This window comes from Pleurodeles waltl, chromosome 9 (genome assembly GCF_031143425.1).
Source record: "Pleurodeles waltl isolate 20211129_DDA chromosome 9, aPleWal1.hap1.20221129, whole genome shotgun sequence".
NCBI lineage: Eukaryota > Metazoa > Chordata > Amphibia > Caudata > Salamandridae > Pleurodeles > Pleurodeles waltl.
The window spans coordinates 311055036-311073673 of NC_090448.1; the positions used below are offsets into that span (position 1 = coordinate 311055036).

Sequence of the window (18638 nt, forward strand, 5' to 3'; positions counted from 1 at the left end):
TTGCCTCTTCTTGCAGCATAATTAAGCCAACATTGCCGTATAATTTGGTCCTTCCCGCTGCATAATTCCAATGGCTTGGGCTAAGTTAAGGTGCTACACTTTCCTAGTAGGCTAGAGATGTGGTATTTCCTACTGAAGTTCACCCTCTCATAATCACGCACTATTGAGAATTCACTGTACGCTGTTTTCTGCTGACACATTGCATTTTTTCATTCAGATTGCCTTAGCAGGTCTCCTCTCAAGAGTGGCCTGGTTTTCAGTAGGCTGCAATGTGAGAATAAGGTAGATCTTTTATCGCCGCGGAGCACTGGGCTGGTGCGTCCGTCGCCAGGCCTTCTAGTCTTTCACAACAGCTGTTGCTGTCAGCCGCCAGTGACAAGGGGCACCAGCGAGCGGACCTACAGCTAATGTTTAAACCAAGACATGGCAGACAGTTTATTATGACAAAAGTAACATATCTCAGACCTCAGTCTCTATTGTATTTTTTTTGTATTGTTTTTAGCTTTTAAATAATTAGATGCAGTGCATTTAGCGGAAGCCATTTTTTTTAGTTGACCAGAAGCATCTCAAATACTATGTGTTGTGCATTCAACTTTATAGTCTGTTCTGGGATTCGTTCTAGGTTGTATTGTATTACAGCATTTATACTGCGCTTAGTACCCCCATTGTGGGGCACTGAGACAATTGTCTACATAGGTAGCGTACTACACTGTGTAAGTTTGAGTGATTTGAAGGATGTTGTCTTTGTTTAGGTCCTATATGGGAAGTCTTTCCATCTCCTCGGTGATGCCACCGAGGTGCTGTAACTGTGTTATGGGAGGAAGCAGGTAGCAGTGTGGTGGATGCTGAAGTGTGAGAGACTGATTGCCTTGTAGAAATTAGGATGCTGTAGTAGGACGCATATGAATTAATTTAAAATTAGGATTCTACATAATACGTTGTGTTATATATATATATATATATATATATATATATATATATATATATATATATATATATATATATATATATATAGCAATATATCATACAATTTGGGAAACTAAGGTACTATATAATATGCCCAGAATCTGTTTCAAGACGCTATTAGATCCCAGGCTTCTGGGTACCATGATCAGCAGATTTACCACTAGACCATTTCTTCCGAAACTGTGAGGTAGTTGCTGTTTATCTGTAAGTCCTTTAAGCCTTCAGGGTAATTACACAATATGGAAAAGCCTTTGATAAAATAATAGAGGAAATTCTTCAAGGTTGTGTCCACTCTAGAATGATTTGCTCTTGGGATCCAGGAGATGATTAGGTGGTCAGATGATATGCCCCATGGTCCGGCAGATCTGGGTAGTTTCAGTGAGATGATCATCTAGCTACAGAGTGCCATGAGCTGATTAGCATCTAGGAGCTCACTGGAAGGGATGGAAGGCTTTGCAGAGGGCTTAGAACAGGTGTTTTTAATTTACTTATGACAGCCTGGTGGCAGTGTTTTGGTTGTAAGTTACAAGGAGCAGTGTCCCACAGTGGAAAGTCCTGGTCTGCAAAGTTTTCTTCTTCTTTGATGTTGCAGCTGATGTTTGGGATGTGTAGAAGGTTAGGGTTTACAGCGGGTTCCCTTGGGAATATAATTTTATCCTATTGATGGAAATTCAAAACCCGCCTACTCAGTTTCCAATTGAAAATAAAAAATTTTTTTCCTACTATTGCTCTTTGTAACTGTTTCCAGATTTTAGGCAGTGTACTTCATCTCATCAGATGAGAAAGTTACTGGAGTCTTCACAAATCTTTTTGTCACTCTACAGTAGTAAAACATTAAGACTGTTGATAATTAACCAGTAATCAATTGTGGGAACCTAACAGCAGTTACACATACAGTGAAGCTTCAGGGCAGCAACGCTATAAACACCACGAACGAGGCACAACCAAACACACTCCCCTCCGATAACACCCACCCAAATAGGTAACATGTAGAATACCCAGACATAAGGACAAAGGCTTTCAAAACCAAAATCAAAATGAGGAAATACATTGAAAACCCACACAGAACCCGGGGGCAGGGAACCATGGCATATCCACTGAAGGAGGGGAAACCCTGGCACAGAAAACAAGAGGCAAGGCAAACACTTCCCGTAGGGAGGTTGGGGAAAGCAATGGTAGATCCCTAAAGAAGCAGACCATAAAGATAAGTAGACCCAGACAGAAACAGATTGAGGTATGAGGTAAAGCCGCAGTAGATCTAAAGATATTGGCAGGCCCAGATAGATTCTGAGAAAGCCCTATTTGGAGTTGACGGTGCTACCCATGTACACAGGGAAAGCCAGCAAATCCTGTTATCCGTGGAGCCTATGGAGTAGCCACACTGGAGGAAAGTGTCTGAGCTCTCAGTCTCGCGGTTGTTGTGCAGGTAAAAAAGTTATATTACAGTCCTAAAGGCAGGAAAGAGAAAGCAGGCTTCCCAACTCATCCTATTGTAATTGGAGTCTTTCCATTTCTTTTACCCTTTTCTTCAAGAATGCTGAATTCTTCCCTTGGTTGTCAATGGGACAGCAAGAAATTGCCCCAAACGGAGATTTCACTTTTGGACGTGAACCACTGAGCAGCGCTGCATTTGGCGCGATGTTATGAGGCTGCAGTGGAATAGTAAGGAGAAGAGGTAGCGCTGTCCCAACGGTTTCGGGCTGCCCAGCATTGTGAAGGCAAGGAGTCTGTGATTTTAAGACACAGCAGGTACTTTTTAAGCAGACGGCAAGACTCTGTACCTTGTGTAGAAGTGGTGGACTCACCAGTAGAAGCCAGAAAAGAGATGCTGCACAGGCAGGAAGTTGCAGTAGTTCCATGCTTACCCGATGCTGATCGGTAGTATAAAGTACTGTGGGGAAACTAGGTTGGCTGACTAAATCTATACAGCAAGAAGTCACTCTAACTACTCAATGAGGGCCCTAATAACCTTCATATGTGATGCAGTGGAGATAGCATTACTGGTAGCCATTACTGCCATATTTAGAAACAGTTTAGAAAAAATGGAACAAAAAGAGATAACAGGTTTTAAACTTATTACTGCTAGTCATTTTTGCACACTTATTCAGGCAACAGAAGGTTTCTGGAGACATCTGCTAAAGTTTCTGAGAGCTGTGTGATATTAGAGTTACACACCTCCCAGTAATTTCTGTAATTGGCCTAATGCTGTGGAATAGAAACCATGTGTGGTAACCCAACAGTTCTGCTCTTCCACACTGCATGCAGATTTAAATTACTCCCCCTAGGAGAAGGAGAGGCGGGAGCACAGAGCACAAGAAGAGAATAAACCCCTAAGAGGGACTGAGAAAGAGCCCATGAGAGAAATTTGGAGGCCTGTGAGTGTTGGTGTACAAATGGCAAAAGGCTTGAGAAGGAAAAGTTAAGGTGTCTGATCAGATCAGCGGCCCTTAAGAGGGTTCAAAGCCCTGGATGTCTGTTTGATATGGGGGACCTTAAATATTTTGAGGAAGGTTGAGGAAGGTTTGGTGGATTCTGAGCAGTGTTGGTTCCTGACCTTAAAGACAACCTTCAAACGTAGAGTGAAGCTATTGGTGAAGAGGTACTGATTTTCACTTAGAGGGTTAAGGTCTAATATGTGAGGCCATGAGGAGATGTGGACTGGGGAAGTGTGCATATGGTGAAGGGAATCTAAGCAGACGTATTGGAGTCTGACCTGAGACTTGGCAATTCTAGAGAGAGTCAGAGGGGTCTACGGTGCCAACTCAAGTGTGAGGAAACCTTAAGACGGAAAAGAAAAGGCATGAACCGAGAGCTTTAAGATGCTTCTGAAAAATACATTTTGGAAGGGAATGATTTCTGACCTGTGAGGCATCCATTGGCAGAAGAAGATGGTGTTTGACCCTTGATGCCATCCTGAAGAGAAATAGAGTGGGAAGTGTCTGACAAGAGAGGGGAGTCCTAGGATAAGTGAAGTGAAGGCATGTCTGATTAGGCAGGAGACCAGTGGGGGAAATGAAGTCGGTCTACCCTCACAGAATACAACTAAGAGGGACAAGTTGATGAATGGTTCTTCTGTCTTTCTTGTCTGATACCACCAATGCTTCACCAGACAGTTTTTAGTGCAGGTGGATGTAGTAGATGTTAGTTACTAGACTCCAAGAAGATGTGGATGCATTTACAATGATTTCCATCTTGTAACCTTCTGGTTTTCTCTATCCTACAGCTCCTGATCTCCATCAATGACCTGAGGTCTGTCCTGCTCTATATCTGCACTGACCTGCTCAGACTGGAGAGACAAAGAATGCCCGGGGGGCCACCTCTGGTGCTGCTATGGTTCCTAGTCTTTGTTCTTGCCAACGGTCAGATGGAGGATAAGCCTACAGCCCGCCCAATTTTCACCCGCCGTCCATTCATTGTGGCTTGGAATGCTCCCACCCAGGATTGTCGGCCACGCTTCGGTGTGCAACTAAACTTTAGCCTTTTTGACTTGCAGGCCTCCCCCAATGAGGGCTTTGTGGACCAGAACCTCACCATCTTCTACCGGGAGCGGCTAGGCCGCTACCCGTACTACTCTGCGCAGCTGGAGCCGATTAATGGTGGTGTTCCTCAGAACAGCAGTCTCATGGAGCACCTTGATGAACTCCAGAATGGCATTGACCAGTACATCCGCTCCTTGGACAAAGAAGGGTTGGCCGTCATCGACTGGGAGGATTGGCGGCCCAACTGGGTACGCAATTGGCAAACCAAAGACATATATCGTAAGGCCTCACGCCAGCTAGTGCGTGATCGGAACCCTAAATGGAGGGATGAGCAGGTAGAAAAGCAGGCCATATATGAATTTGAGACATCGGCTCAAGAATTCATGGTAAATACTCTGAGGAAGGCTAAAAACTACCGCCCACGGCAACTCTGGGGCTACTACCTTTTTCCAGACTGTTACAACCATGACTACAGTAATAATGCTGAGAGCTACACAGGACGTTGCCCGGACGTGGAGGAGAGTAGGAATGACAAGCTAGCCTGGCTGTGGAGGGAGAGCACGGCCCTTTATCCCTCCATCTACCTTGACCGGACCCTGGCTTCATCAGAGAATGGGCGCAAATTTGTGCGTGCCCGAGTGAATGAGGCCATGAGGATCGCCAAGAGGCACCACCAGGACTACTCCCTTCCTGTGTTTGTTTACACACGTCCCACCTACAATCGTGGACTAGAACTGCTTAGTGAGGTAAGGAGGCACAAGAGCATGGTTTGACTAGGAGCCGATGGTAGGACATTGGTAGTGCTTATTTGACTGCATTTTCTTTTGCCTGCCAGCTAGTGGATAAAGTGTACATCAAGGCAATGCAAAACAGCATACAGCACTATGAATGCTATAAATAATGTGAAAAAACTAAGAGGTGACTGGGTGCTGGTAGTATGTGTTTTGTACCGGTGCATATTCTGTAGGTGCAGACCAAGGGCTTTGTTTGTGTCATGTATGCTTTTTATTGATGTGGGACCAGTGCTTAATCTGTGCTTGTTGATCCGGTGCTGAGCACCGGCACTTATTTTTGAGGGCCGGCGCCTATTCTTCTGCCTCAAGCATTGGCTGCGAGCAAAAGACACTTGTGGGAAAGACGGAGAAAGGGAAATACGAAAAAGCGTCACAAAGAGAGATGGCAGAAAGCTGCAGGACTGAGCTGAAAAGGGGGGGGGGGAATGGCTTTAAATGGATTGAAGTGGCTCGAGATGGCTTCAGGATTACGCTGCCTCAGTGTTCCGTGTTCCCGCATTTAGTTGCAGCAGCCGCGTGTTTAAGTGGAGGGCATTGGCACCGGCACATTTTCATTTACAAATTAAGCACTGTGTGGGACAGAGTTATGTTTTCCTTCCTGTAGGTGTTGATTGGGAGATCGGTTGATGCCTAATTGCTGTAAACTTAGGCTGAATGGGTGATGGTGTTAAGGCTTTTGATTTGTTGTAGGTCTGGAGTCTATGGGTATTGACCGGAGGGCTGCTCTATGTCTGCTGTTGGTCTGAAAAATATGGGTTATGCAAGTGGTTGTGTGTGTGTGTGTGTGTTTTATAATTGGCATCATGGAAGGCTTCTGACCAGTCCTTGACCTTGTACCTTTGTTGTAAGCCTGAAATCAAACAGTGTATATCTGGTGGCTGTGTGTTTGGTGTTGTATGGAAGTAAGCTCAAGGGCTGTAGATTTGTTGCAGGTCTGTAGCTCACAGCGGCTTTGAAAGCTCTATCTTAATTTACAGAACACATGAGTGAATCCTGGTAAGGACAATGAACACAATTCCACCTTCCCTTCTTGATTACATTTACACAATTCGGCCTTACTTTCTTGATTAAATGTAATGTTGGAGCGCATGCCTCTGCTGTCCTTACCGTTAAAGGGTGAGGGGCATCCTTCAGGGGTCCCTTCATGAAGTATAAAGACGATGAATATCGTTGAGCTAAAAACAATAAAGCAGTCATGAACATACATGAAGGAGAGTGTGGTGGGATATTCTAGCATCTGTTACATGATAAGCAGAGCATAACATCAAGGTTGCAGCGGAAGCTAGTAAATCATGTTATATGGTTGTAAATCGTACAGCAGCCGTACATAACCATAGGCAAGCATGTATTATCTGCCAGGGAGGCAAAGTGCGGAGTGGTTTAGAAAGCGTAGGAGTCCTTGAAGTAGTCAGGCTTCCTACTTCAAAGCACTGATGTTGGTTGAACCCGGTGGATTGAGAGAATATCAAGCAGAACATGCAGTAAAAGCAAGTAATCTATGAAAAATACGAACAATGTGGGAAGAAGGGGAGTAAGGAAAGGGGGGGGTTTATCCCAACCATGTATTCCTAGTTTCCTTCTGAACTACGTACACGTTGGTGGTAAAGTCTTGTGTCGTGTATGTAGAGGGTGATAAGTTTAGCTTATGGCGGTTTAAATGTTTGCAAGTATGTATCTAGATTGGGCCACAGTTTCTTGGAGCTATGACATGAGTGTGTTCTGGCATATATATTGTTGTTGGCACTCCTGGTGTAGACTATGAGTTCCCACCATTCTTTATAAGAAATGGTGGTTTTAGATTTCCACTCCGAGAGGATTGATTTGACCCCCAGACAAGAAGGTCGATGAATTGCAGATCACAGTTGGTACATGAAATGGGTTGCAGAAAGACATGATACCCAAAGCGACTGTCGGGAGATCTAGAGAGATGAGCATTTGTCTTATGGATCAGGTTTATGATGTTCCGCAGTAGATACACATTTGTAGTTGAGCAACGTGTTCCAGATCACCTGGTGATTCCTCCCATCTCCAGCATGTGTTGGATTCAAGTAGGCCCAATTTGTGGAGTTTAGCTGGTGTCAAGGCTAGTTGGTGGATGGTCAAAAAAGTGGGTTTGAGCATAGGCTGGGATATTTTCTCTAAGGGTTGTGATTGTAGAATGTTTTACCAAAAGGTTTCCTTTGGAGGTGCGCAACACAAAGGCTCCTAAAACTAATGGAGTTACTTCCAGGCCAAGGAGCCTAGTAGGCTTTAAGACAAGTCTCTAGGCTGGTGTTCCCCAAACTCTCCGTCCAAGCCGATTTTTAGTGGGTTTGTAAAGTCGAAGGAATAAATAAACATGCCTTTAAATTCCGTGGCACCAGTAGACAAAGAAGGAGTAGTTGGAGAGGTGTGAAGAAACCATACGTGTGTGGTGCCAGCAATGCCAAAATAGTGTTCGGTAGAGTAGTCCGGTGTATCAAGGGCAGCTGATACAGGTATGGCTTGAAGATAGCTATGATAAGCTGGAGTCATACAATTGGAGAGAACAGAGAGAGCAGTTGTGGTAAAGTGAATGGGAGTGCAATCTAAGGTTAAACTGTTGTGGTAGCAGTGGAGAACTACAGGTGTGGTGATGCCCTCATACTCCATCCAGGTTTTTGTGAAGTGGAAGAGGAGAGAGCGGGAGATCAGCTGGTTGGTTTTGAAGTAAGCCGCCCAGCAGATGGATCAGGCACTGCATTAGTAGAGCGCGATCTGGGTGAGGTGTTAAATTGTGTGTCTGTTTAATCTTTGATAGTTCCCGGGTTTGAGTGTTCCTGTGGGGGCAGCAGGAACATCCTTTATTAGGAAGGAAACAATTTTTTTACGCTTTTTGTGATTTACGCCTTACACCACACCACCATATGGAAAGACCCCAATGAAAGTACGTGGTGGGAGAGCAAGTAGTCACCTTATTTTTCACACCAATTCTTTGAGGAGAAAATTTTAGATGTTGGCTTCAGTGGTTCTATGTGTCGTGCAGTATCTTTCCTGGTGCAGTCTATTAATGTGTGGGTACTGTCTCTTTAAACTCGAAATGGCCCTAGTTTCCTAAAGTCCCGGGTGAGTAGACTGTCAATGGAAGGTATTTAGGTGATCAAGGCATGCGATGATCCTGTATGTGCTGTTTGCAGAACCTTAGGAGTGGGACATTGTCGTTACTGTGGTAGATAGTCATGGGATGGAGAAGGCAGTGTCTTCACTAGGGATCCTACGCTGACAAGTGTGTGGAGGCATTTTACAACAAACAAATTATAGTGGCGCGATCTATTATTTTAGCTGGTTGTAAGGCAGGGGACATGAAGTGGGAAATAACCACATTTAAACGGTACTAGAGACGGTGAAATGAACAGTGGTTGTTCAATGATGAATATGAAATTCGACTTCCAGCCAATATTACCAATTTTGATGGCTTGGTGGTTTGCTGAGGTATGTTTAACACAATGGTTATAGATTTTAATAATGATGGGTTCGACTTAGCCTTTCATCCCTCGAAAGTTGAAAACATTGGATCCACAGAGCAGTGTAAAAGCAGCAGCATCTATTTATAGTGCTGCGAAACAGAAGAATGTGCTGTAGCAAGCCCTCTAGAAAAGCGGCTATTAATGCGTTGGATAGAAAAGCTATTTCCTGTGCATTGGGCTTCGTCAGAAGTTCCTTATTTTGGTTCTAGGAAATCTTTTAAACTGATTGCAAGCACTGCGTTGTGGCACCCGGTCCTGATCTCTTCAATCTCCTTGCCTAATTGTAATCTGGATTGTATGCAAAAATTGTAAACTGGATGACCCAAAATGCTCACTATCATTATGTCTTGCAGAGTTCCTATAGTTGAAAGCCGACACAGGGTCCCCTGAGTTCCACTGACTTACACTTGTCAGCAACCAGGCAAAAACCTGCATAAGCAAACTTTGGCAAACGGTACAAGCACCAAGAGTGATGAGGCCAAGACTATTAATTCATAGTGTAGCGGTTTGCACTTTTTGTTGTTAGAAATCAGGCTTTTCTACCGCCCATAGCAGAGGACGCTGCTTTTTCTCCAGTGTCCTTGCCAGCTCTTGAAATGACTTAATTTATGTTATTATACGTGTTAATCGATCCCCTCTCCTCCTTCCACACCATAACTGGGCTCTAACTGTTTGAACGTCTCATCGGAACTTAATTCTCCCATCCCTTTAATTTAGTGACTGCCTCAAGCTTTTTGTGTACGTATTAATATGCCTTTTATTAGGTTTACTAAAATGACAAATAAAATTGAAACGTTTCTCCAGCAAAGATGCCTCTCAGAACAAGGAAATCGTGACATTTTGGTTGCCGCTGCTGAAGACACTTTACTCCGATTTCAACTTGTGCAAGTCCTGTGTACAGTGCAATGTCAAGGTTTCCGCAAAGGCATCTTCAGAATCTAAAGGCACTTCCCCAGCAACCAGATTTGCTCAGTCAATAAAAAAATACACACATAGATATGCACCATCTCTCTTTAAAGCAGTGATTGACGTACTCTGTCCAAGTAAGTCAGTTTTACCCTCTGCAAACCTTCCTGAAATACAGTGAGTATACAGCAAATATATTCTATGTTAAAAAGCCCTACTATTAAAGTTCTAGACTGTCCAGGATTTTGTTAAGCATGGAAGAAATTACATCATGTAAACACCAAGCCGCGGTTCATTCATTCCTCTGTGGCTGTCTGCTGGTGGATCCAACTGTGGAGGTCTTCACAACCCGCTTTAGGGGTCAGGACGCAGGGCACCTTTGGGAAGATACAGAACAGAAAAGAATTTGCACACGTGCTGTTGATGGTACAGAAGAAGCCACACATGGAACATCAGCCCATCCTGTAAGTCAAAAACTGCAGAACTCAAGAGATGGGTGGAAACTCCTGTTGCACTTTCAAAGTAATTTTGCTTGATCGGGCTGATAAAGCACCTTCTTCTTGGAGGGCCCTGGCTAAATGCTTTTAGTTGACCTCCTGATTTCACCTAGAAAAAAGGTTCCAGTAGGCCCCCATTCCTTTGGATATCCAGTTTGATCAGCCATAGGCTGCCCAGGTGACGCCATGAAGCCGTTCAACCTGATTATCTATGATGAGCACTTTCTGATCCCTGTTAATCCAACCATTGGTCAAACTTTACTTAAATTGATTGGAAGAATTAACAAAAAAACGAACAGTCTGTAAAAAAAAATGCCAAAATCACGCTAGTGAATATGGTCGCAAATGCACCTTGTTTTGACGTCAAGTTAAGTATCTTAACAGTGCTCGAACAGTAGGGAGGCATGGCGAAGAATAACAAGGAGGAATGAAAACTGTGATTGGACAAACCTGCTACCTGAAACATAAGGGAGCAAGCAAGGGTCTGCAATTCTGTCCGCCCTGTACTTACAACTGCTCTGACCGCAAAATCTCCCCTGTACCTCCCAAAGGGCAAGGCTAACTTTAGCGCTGCTGGTTCCAGTGCGACAATCATTTGGCCACCCCCATATGCCCCAAAGACCACCTTCTCCACGGATTCTCTCACTACCACCCACCAACAGTGCCCTCATCTGTCTATCGCCCCTCTCACAGGCATTCCATTTGTTTTATACTGCTACTTATACCGGTGTAAGGGGTCGGAGCTTTCTGCAACACACATTACACAGACAATGAATCAAACGTGTGTAAATCAGTCTATAGGAAATGTTACGTAAAACGATGAGGATTGCAAGGTGTAGGAATCGCGGGTCATCCATACAACTGGGCCATTTATATTAAGAGTGTTTGGTCTGGAGAAGCATATAAACTCAGGATTTAAAACATAGCACAGTGGTTGAGGGCTGGCTTTACTAATAAGAATGTATTCCTAACCAAACCCCATTTTCGATGTTGAATAACATAATATTCTAATATATACCATGCATTTTACATGCAGCTCTTTGACAGTTCATGGATCACTGTGCTATATAAAAAAAATTCAAAGGATTTGTATGACAAAAGCAGCACCTCACTGAGCTATCCACATGAAATACAGTTCTGTGATCTCCACCGTACACGTTCTTTGCAGCAGACATATCAACCCTCTGTGCTAATTTATTAAGTAAAAACTGCCCCTAGAAAAAAAAATCTCTCCCCAGCAGGAACATTAAAGTTATAATGACTTTTTATTGGTGCCTGAAAGCTGCTGGACCCACAAGAAGCTCTGTGACAGGTGCTTTTAAACCCTGAGTTATTTCTAAACACAGCGCTCCCCGTGAGCCCAGCGCTAGGTGCGGCTGCACCAGTTGCACTGCCCTAAAGCCGGCGCTGCTAAAGCGGTTGTGAGTACAAGTGGACAAGCCCTTCGTTGATCCATATCTGCCTGATTATTCCCATGTTTGCGCTCCTCCTTCTGCGCTTCCCCATTCTTGTAGTACGTAGGAGACCCCAGCTCCTTTGGGTTGATCTAGGCAACCAAGGACTGTGATCTTCAGTGCGCTGCTTGTAAGATCACAGAGGCCAATGCGTGGCTCATCCAAAATGTTACATTTCCCTCAACACCATTCGCTACATGGGCAGCCTTTTTTACTGTTCCGCTCACCTTTTTGTTGTGTCACTGAAGCTTGGAGGTGCCACCTCGGAGGCATCTAAGGAGGCATTACGTGCTGCGGAGAACACGGCCGGTCCTTCCGCCACCCGCGCGTGCAGCAGAGAACAAAGAGGAATTGAACTGAGGAGGTGTACAGTCCTTTTTGCACACTTTCTTTAATAAAAACTTTCTTTTGTTTTTCCATGCAACATGGTTTTAAATTCTGAACACATCTTCCACCATGAAATTAGGCTTAACTAATTTGTGTGCAGTGTAGCTGGGGCGGAGGAAGGGCAAGCCAGGAAGCCTGCGTACGATTGTGCCATTTTCTGTTCTGAGAACTAACTGAGGCACATTGGTCAAAACACAGATCATCCTGATGTGGTCTATTTCTCTATGTAAAGGTGATCAGCTTCTTAAACCAACATAGCAGTGGGTCAATGCGCAGAGTCAACATGGTTGATGCGTGATGTTTCTAAATGTTATGGTGCTCTGTGCATCCCTTGTGGTGGTTGGTCATATCTGCATTTTTTTTCCTTTGCTTCCATTACACTTCATTCTTATCCTCATCTAAAGAGCCGGAGATTTGTAGACTCTACACAAGAAAACCCTCTTCTGTGCTACTTCAGAGGCCTGTGGTTCTCAATATAGACACTCGGGTTATCTCTTCCCTGTACACTCATCCTCCCTATTCTCTTTTGTCTGGAGGGCCTCCTGGCACCCAGTTCAGTTTACCTTCTCTGTTCCCAGCTTTGGGAGTGCCTGGCACCCATTGAATTCATAATGATTTGCTCTCTGTTCAATACACATGAGCCTTCTTCTGTTACACCCTTTATAACTCCTGCTATTTCAGTAAACATTTGATGATTCCGCCTGGTGTGCTCCTGATGCCCAGTTCAGGCAACATTTGGAATGGGCCGTGAATGCACGTCCAGAAGAGAATATGTGCATGGAAAGTACTAACCTTTTGCTTGCACTTTGTGTGCCTCCAGCACAGAATATAAAGTTTGGATGGCCAGGATATACTCCCTGCAAGACCTAAAACAAGCAAACTGTGTTTGCAACCACCCGCCAGGGAATGTAACAGTATCTTTAAAATGAATACAACGCGTGATTACATCCTGTGCACCTCTGGCTGAGAATACAAAGAGATTGAATCAGGTGCACCTCTGATGGAGGATACAAACCATGATTAGATTAGGTGCGTTACTGATATACAATACAAACCGAGACTGTATCCAGTGGGCTGCTGATGGAGAACACAAAGCATGATAGTATCAGGTGTGCCCCGCAGCGTGATTGCATTAGGTGCTCTTCTGACAAAGAGCATGATTATATTAGGTACACTTTGGACACAACACAAAGCATGATTTTATCAGCTGCGTCTCTGACAAGGACTGCAAAGTGTGTTTGTATCCGGTGCATCTCCATCATGGAATACAAAGCATGATCGTATCCGGTGTGCCTAGCAGCATGATTGTATTTCTTGCCTCTCTGACAAAGAGGACGACTATATCCAGTGTCCGCATAGACGTCAATTAAACAAAATGCCAGGGGTAGCGTAAGTGACATGGCGCGCCACTTCATCCTTACTTTCACTCACACACACTCTCTTACATACGCACACTCTCACCTGCAAGAATGCACACAACGGACATGTAAACGTGTATTTTACTTACCTCATCTACCAAGGGCGGCCCTATTCCAGCTTGCTGTACTCCATTTTTTGTTCCATTAATAGTGAATAATATATTGTAATTCAGAAAACTGATTGAAAACAAGGAAGTGGACCCCAAGCAACGGGCGAGCTTCCCCTGTGTTCTTGCAACTGATTTTGCCAGGGGTCGCAAAGCCAGTGCCAGGGGTCTCAAGGGGCAAGCTGGGGGTCGCAGCTGCGATCCATGTCGACCTCTAATTGACGTCCATGGGTGCCCATCAGAAAGGGAGCAGAAAACCTGATTTTATCAGGTGCGTCCCTGACAGAGAATAGAAAGAACGATCTTACCCGGTGCTTCTCTAACAAAGAATAAACAGCTTGATTTTATCAGGTGTTATCATAACAAGAATTAAAAGCATGGTTGTATCAGGTGTGTTGCTTGCAGAGACTGCAGAGCAAGATTGTATTCAGTGCAGCTCAGACCGAGAATACAGAGTATGATTGCATCGTGTGCACCTCTTGCAGGGACTACAAAGCACGATTGCTTCATATGCGCCTCTGACAAGAATAAAAAGCATGATTGAATCAGGGGCATCTCTGACAGAATACAGGCCATGATTGCACTTGAGCTCTGTCTAGACCAGAGCTATTTGAAAATCCTTCATTCCTTTCCTCCCTCAGCAAAAGGTCATTGAGGGACTTGTGTTAAGCACAGTATGGGGCAGCAAGGTGGGATAAAGTTAGAAACATGCCCTCCATCATATCTTCTATCTCACTGGCTCTCTTTGAGGGTACACAGCCGTATATTTGGTACTAGGAGCAGAGCAACATCAGAATTTCCTCCTATCGACGTTCAGACTCAACTTATTCCATTGACTCGTGGCTTTCCCTCACTGTCATAATTGGGATAGTAACCTTGATCCCTGCTCCTGCAATTCGGTCTCTTCACAAACCACTTTACATGTTATGTAGATTTTACTCAAAACCCAGATCATGCACTAATAAAACTCTTTCGAACACATTTTCCTTAAGCCATTGCTAGGCACTCTACTTCCTTCAACACTTAGTTTCTGATGAAGCTATAATGCCTGCCTAAAACAATCTCAGACTGGTAGCAAAGATTAGGAGGTCTGATATTGATTACGCACGTGGAATTCCTATCGCCCAACGCCCTGGACATCTTGTTTGGGGTCAAGGGCAACAAGTTTTTATGTTTACTTTGTCCTTGGGACAAGTAGGCCCAACCCCCTGCAGCACAAACCCTTTGGCTGTTTACAGAGAGTGGAACTCTCTGCAGTTGAGGTAATGTGTTTCCAAAAGATAATGCTGTTTGAACTTGTATTTATGGTTCATTATTTGAAAGCCTTCATTATTAGGGTGCGTGCTGCAAATAAATGTTTTAAGGTCACACTTCACTACTGACGTTGGTTCCAGTACAAAAAAAAAAACGTGTACACACGTTTGAAAAGTTTAGGCTAAGAGGCTAAGTATAATGCTCCCAGAATGCTCTCTGATTATATGCAAATGAAGTGTCATTTAGTAAAATGTGTTGATGCATGCTAGTATTTCCCAAAAATATTTCTAATGGAAAATCAGTGTAACCATTTTCAACACGATTATGGGAAGCATGAAAATAAACAAACACTGACAAAGCCAACTGATCTGACATATTTTTATAAGTCTTTTAGTTTCATCAATGCGTGTCTTGTTTTGACATGGCTTTTGTAACACTTTATTGTTGTGGGAGCTACCAGGCCCTCAACATTGTAACAAACATTGGCAAAACCCCCCCAAAAAGTTTTTGAACTCTTAAAGCACACGTTGCCACCAGCGGCATAACAAAGGCCCCGCAGCCGCCCTCCAGGGGGCCCCTTCAGCACCTGCCCTGAGTGAGTCTGGAGAGGGGGCTCCTCCATGTTCTTTGCAAAGGGGCACCCTCCAGTTTCGTTACGTCACTGATTGCCACTGTAGTTCCTGACACTGAACAAAACTACTTTGTGTGGCAATATGCTCCTTGTGGAAGAGCAGAATGCGATCACTCACAGTAAAGCCAGCCAGCCGAAAGAGCGAGAAATAGAAGTTTAATAAAAACAAAATGTCTTTGTTAACACCAGACCTAATTAGGGACCAAGACCCACATGTAGGTAGCTTTTTGCATGTCGCAAACAGCGACTTTCGCTGTTTGCGACGTGCAAAAAGCACATTGTGATGCACAAACCCAGTTTTGCGATTCAGTAACCTGGTTACCGAATCACAAAACGGGTTTGCGACTCGCAATTAGTAAGGGGTGTTCCCTTCCTAATTGCAACTCGCAGTGCAATGTAGGATTGTTTTGTGACCGCAAACGCGGGCGCAAACCAATCGCAGTTTGCACCCATTTCAAATGGGTGCTAACACTTTCGCAAAAGGGAAGGGATCCCCATGGGACCCCTTCCCCCCCATTGTGAATGTCACTGTAAACATTTTTTCAGAGCAGGCAGTGGTCCTGCGGACCACTGCCTGCTCTGAAAAAATGAAACAAAAACGTTTCATTTTTCGCTTTTGTTATGCATCTCGTTTTCCTTTAACCTCTTAAGTGCGGGCGTCGGCCACTGGCCGACGCCCACACACCCTCCCTGGTGCGGGTCACGACCAGTGGCCGACACCAGGAAGGGCATTAATAAATCCTCGGGTGCGTCGCACCCGAGGATTTTATTTTATTTTTTTTTTTCCCCCCGGGAGACACGGAAGCTACCGTGTCTCCCCCCGCCCCCCACCCGCCCCTTTGTGACGTCAGCGCGCCGCGAGGCGCGAAGACGTTGCAAAGGTGTTTTCCCCATGAAAGCAGGAAGCAGCCTTGCGGCCGCTTCCTGCTTTCATGGGGAAAACGGCCTTTTACACGTTCGGGAAGGCCTCGTAAGAAAGGGGAGAGTCTCCCCTTTCTTACGAGGCCTTCCTGATAGTGTTTCCTGGCCCCCGATCGCAGCACAGCTGCGATCGGGGGCCAGGAAACACTTTCAGGAAGGCCTCGTAAGAAAGGGGAGACACTCCCCTTTCTTACGAGGCCTTCCTGAAAGTGTTTCCTGGCCCCCGGTCGCAGCTGTGCTGCGATCGGGGGCCAGGAAACACTTTCAGGTTTCCTGGCTCCCCCGATCGCAGCACAGCTGCGATCGGGGGGGTCAGGAAACATTTTGAAAAGGCCTTGTAAGAAAGGGGAGACTCTCCCCTTTCTTACGAGGCCTTCTGAAACTGTTTCTGGCCCCCGATCGCAGCTGTGCTGCGATCGGGGGCCAGAAACAGTTTCAGAAGGCCTCGTAAGAAAGGGGAGAGTCTCCCCTTTCTTATGAGGTCTTCTGAAACGGTTTCCTGGCCCCCGATCGCAGCACAGCTGCGATCGGGGGCCAGGAAACCCCACTAGACACCAGGGATTTCACTTTTGGGGGGCGCCCCCCCCCCCCGGAAAACGGGCCGCCCCCCCCCCCCCCCCGGCATAATTTTCTTAAAAAAAAAAAAAAAATGAAATGACAGGGGGTCGCCCGTGGGCAGGGTGACCCCCTGTGGGGGCAATTTTTTTTCCCGATGTTGTAGGGTTTCCCTGGGGGCCATTTTGGCCCCCAAGGAAACCATACAACAACTAAAAAAATATATATGTATATATCTATATATATATATATCTATGTAGATAGATATATCTAGGTACATGGATATATCTATAGATATATCTATGTAGATATATATTTATATATATATATATATATATATTTATATATATATATATATATATATATATATATAGGTAGATCTGTATCAAAGAGATTTATAAAGCGCGCTACTCACCTGTGAGGGTCTCAAGGCGCTGGGGGGGGGGAACGGGGGGGAGGGAAAGGGGCTAGGAGGTTCACTGTTCAAAAAGCCAGGTTTTGAGGCCCTTCCTGAAAAGAAGTAGGTTTTGGGTCTTGCGAATGTGGGTTGTGAGTGCGTTCCATGTTTTGGGTGCAATGTAGGAGAAGGATCTGCCCCCGGTGGTGGTGTGTTTGATGCGGGGGTCAGAGGCGAGAGAGAGGTCAGCTGAACGGACGTTTCGTGTGGGGGTGTGGAAGGTGACTCTCGTTGAGGTAGGCAGGGCCTGTGTTGTGGAGTGATTTGTGTGTGAGGATGAGGATCTTGAAGGTGATCCTTTTGTCAATGGGGAGCCAGTGGAGGGATTTGAGGTGTGGAGAGATGTGTTTGTGTCGGTGGAGGTCGAGGATGAGTCGTGCTGCTGAGTTCTGGATGCGTGTAGTTTGCACTTGAGTTTTAGAGTGGTGCCGGCGTAGAGGGCGTTTCTGTAATCAAGCCTGCTGCTGATGAGTGCGTGAGTGACATTTTTTCTGGTCTCTGTGGGGATCCATTTGAATGTTTTTCAGTATACGGAGTTTGTTGAAGCATGAGGAGGTAAGAGCGTTGATTTGTTGGGTCATAGAGAGGGAGGAGTCTAGGATGATGCTGAGGTTGCGTGCGTAGTTGGCGGGGGTGGGTGCAGGGCCTAGCGTGGTGGGCCACCATGGGGGGTCCCAGGTTTTTTTGGTGAGGGCCAAAGAGGATTATTTCAGTTTTGCTTGAGTTGAGTTTCAGGTGGTTGGCTGTCATATATACATCACTTTTGTCAATATGTGTGTGGTTTCCCTGGGGGGAAAAGGGTCCGACTTGTCTAGTAGCAGTTTTAGTGCCATAAAGAAGCGCAGAAGGTTTATATGCCTACTGCAAAGAGCACATCTGTATTTTATGTAAATAGCTGAGTACATTAGTAAAGTCTATGGAGAGATGAAGGGCACTTTTGCTGGGTGGTAATGAGGGAATCCGAGGAGGAGGGAGTGGGAGCACCAATAATGATTGTTGGACTGGGCGCAGGAGGTGCTAAAGACTGTGACGAATGGTATGTGACAAGGTGTTTTTTGAGTGTCTTGAAAGTACGTGCTGATTGAGGGAAGAAGCGCAGGTAAGGTGGCCTCTACTGTTGCACGTATCTCACACACACCATCGATTTTGTGACTGTCTACGTAGGCTAGTGTTTTAGAGCAACAGTTTAGCCAATAGCAGAGATGGCATCTTGATGGATGACTGCTGCCTGCACTCGGGTTATAGAGGACCGCTCTGACATAGGATCAGAGACTGAGACATCAGATACTGAGACAGCATCTGAGGGATAGGACAATGGCGCAGACTC

The 18638-nt window shown here is 45.1% G+C and overlaps 1 protein-coding gene across 3 annotated transcripts in view; it reads left to right on the top strand.

Moving 5' to 3' along the window:
* Positions 1–18638, top strand: part of HYAL2 (hyaluronidase 2) — a 68144-nt gene that overhangs the window by 32091 nt on the left and 17415 nt on the right. For all 3 annotated transcript variants that reach the window (XM_069206806.1, XM_069206807.1, XM_069206805.1), the window contains exon 2: positions 4190–5191. In XM_069206806.1, coding sequence (XP_069062907.1) covers positions 4268–5191 — 924 coding nt within the window. In that variant the 5' untranslated portion in view covers positions 4190–4267. The remainder of the gene's footprint in view (positions 1–4189; positions 5192–18638) is intronic.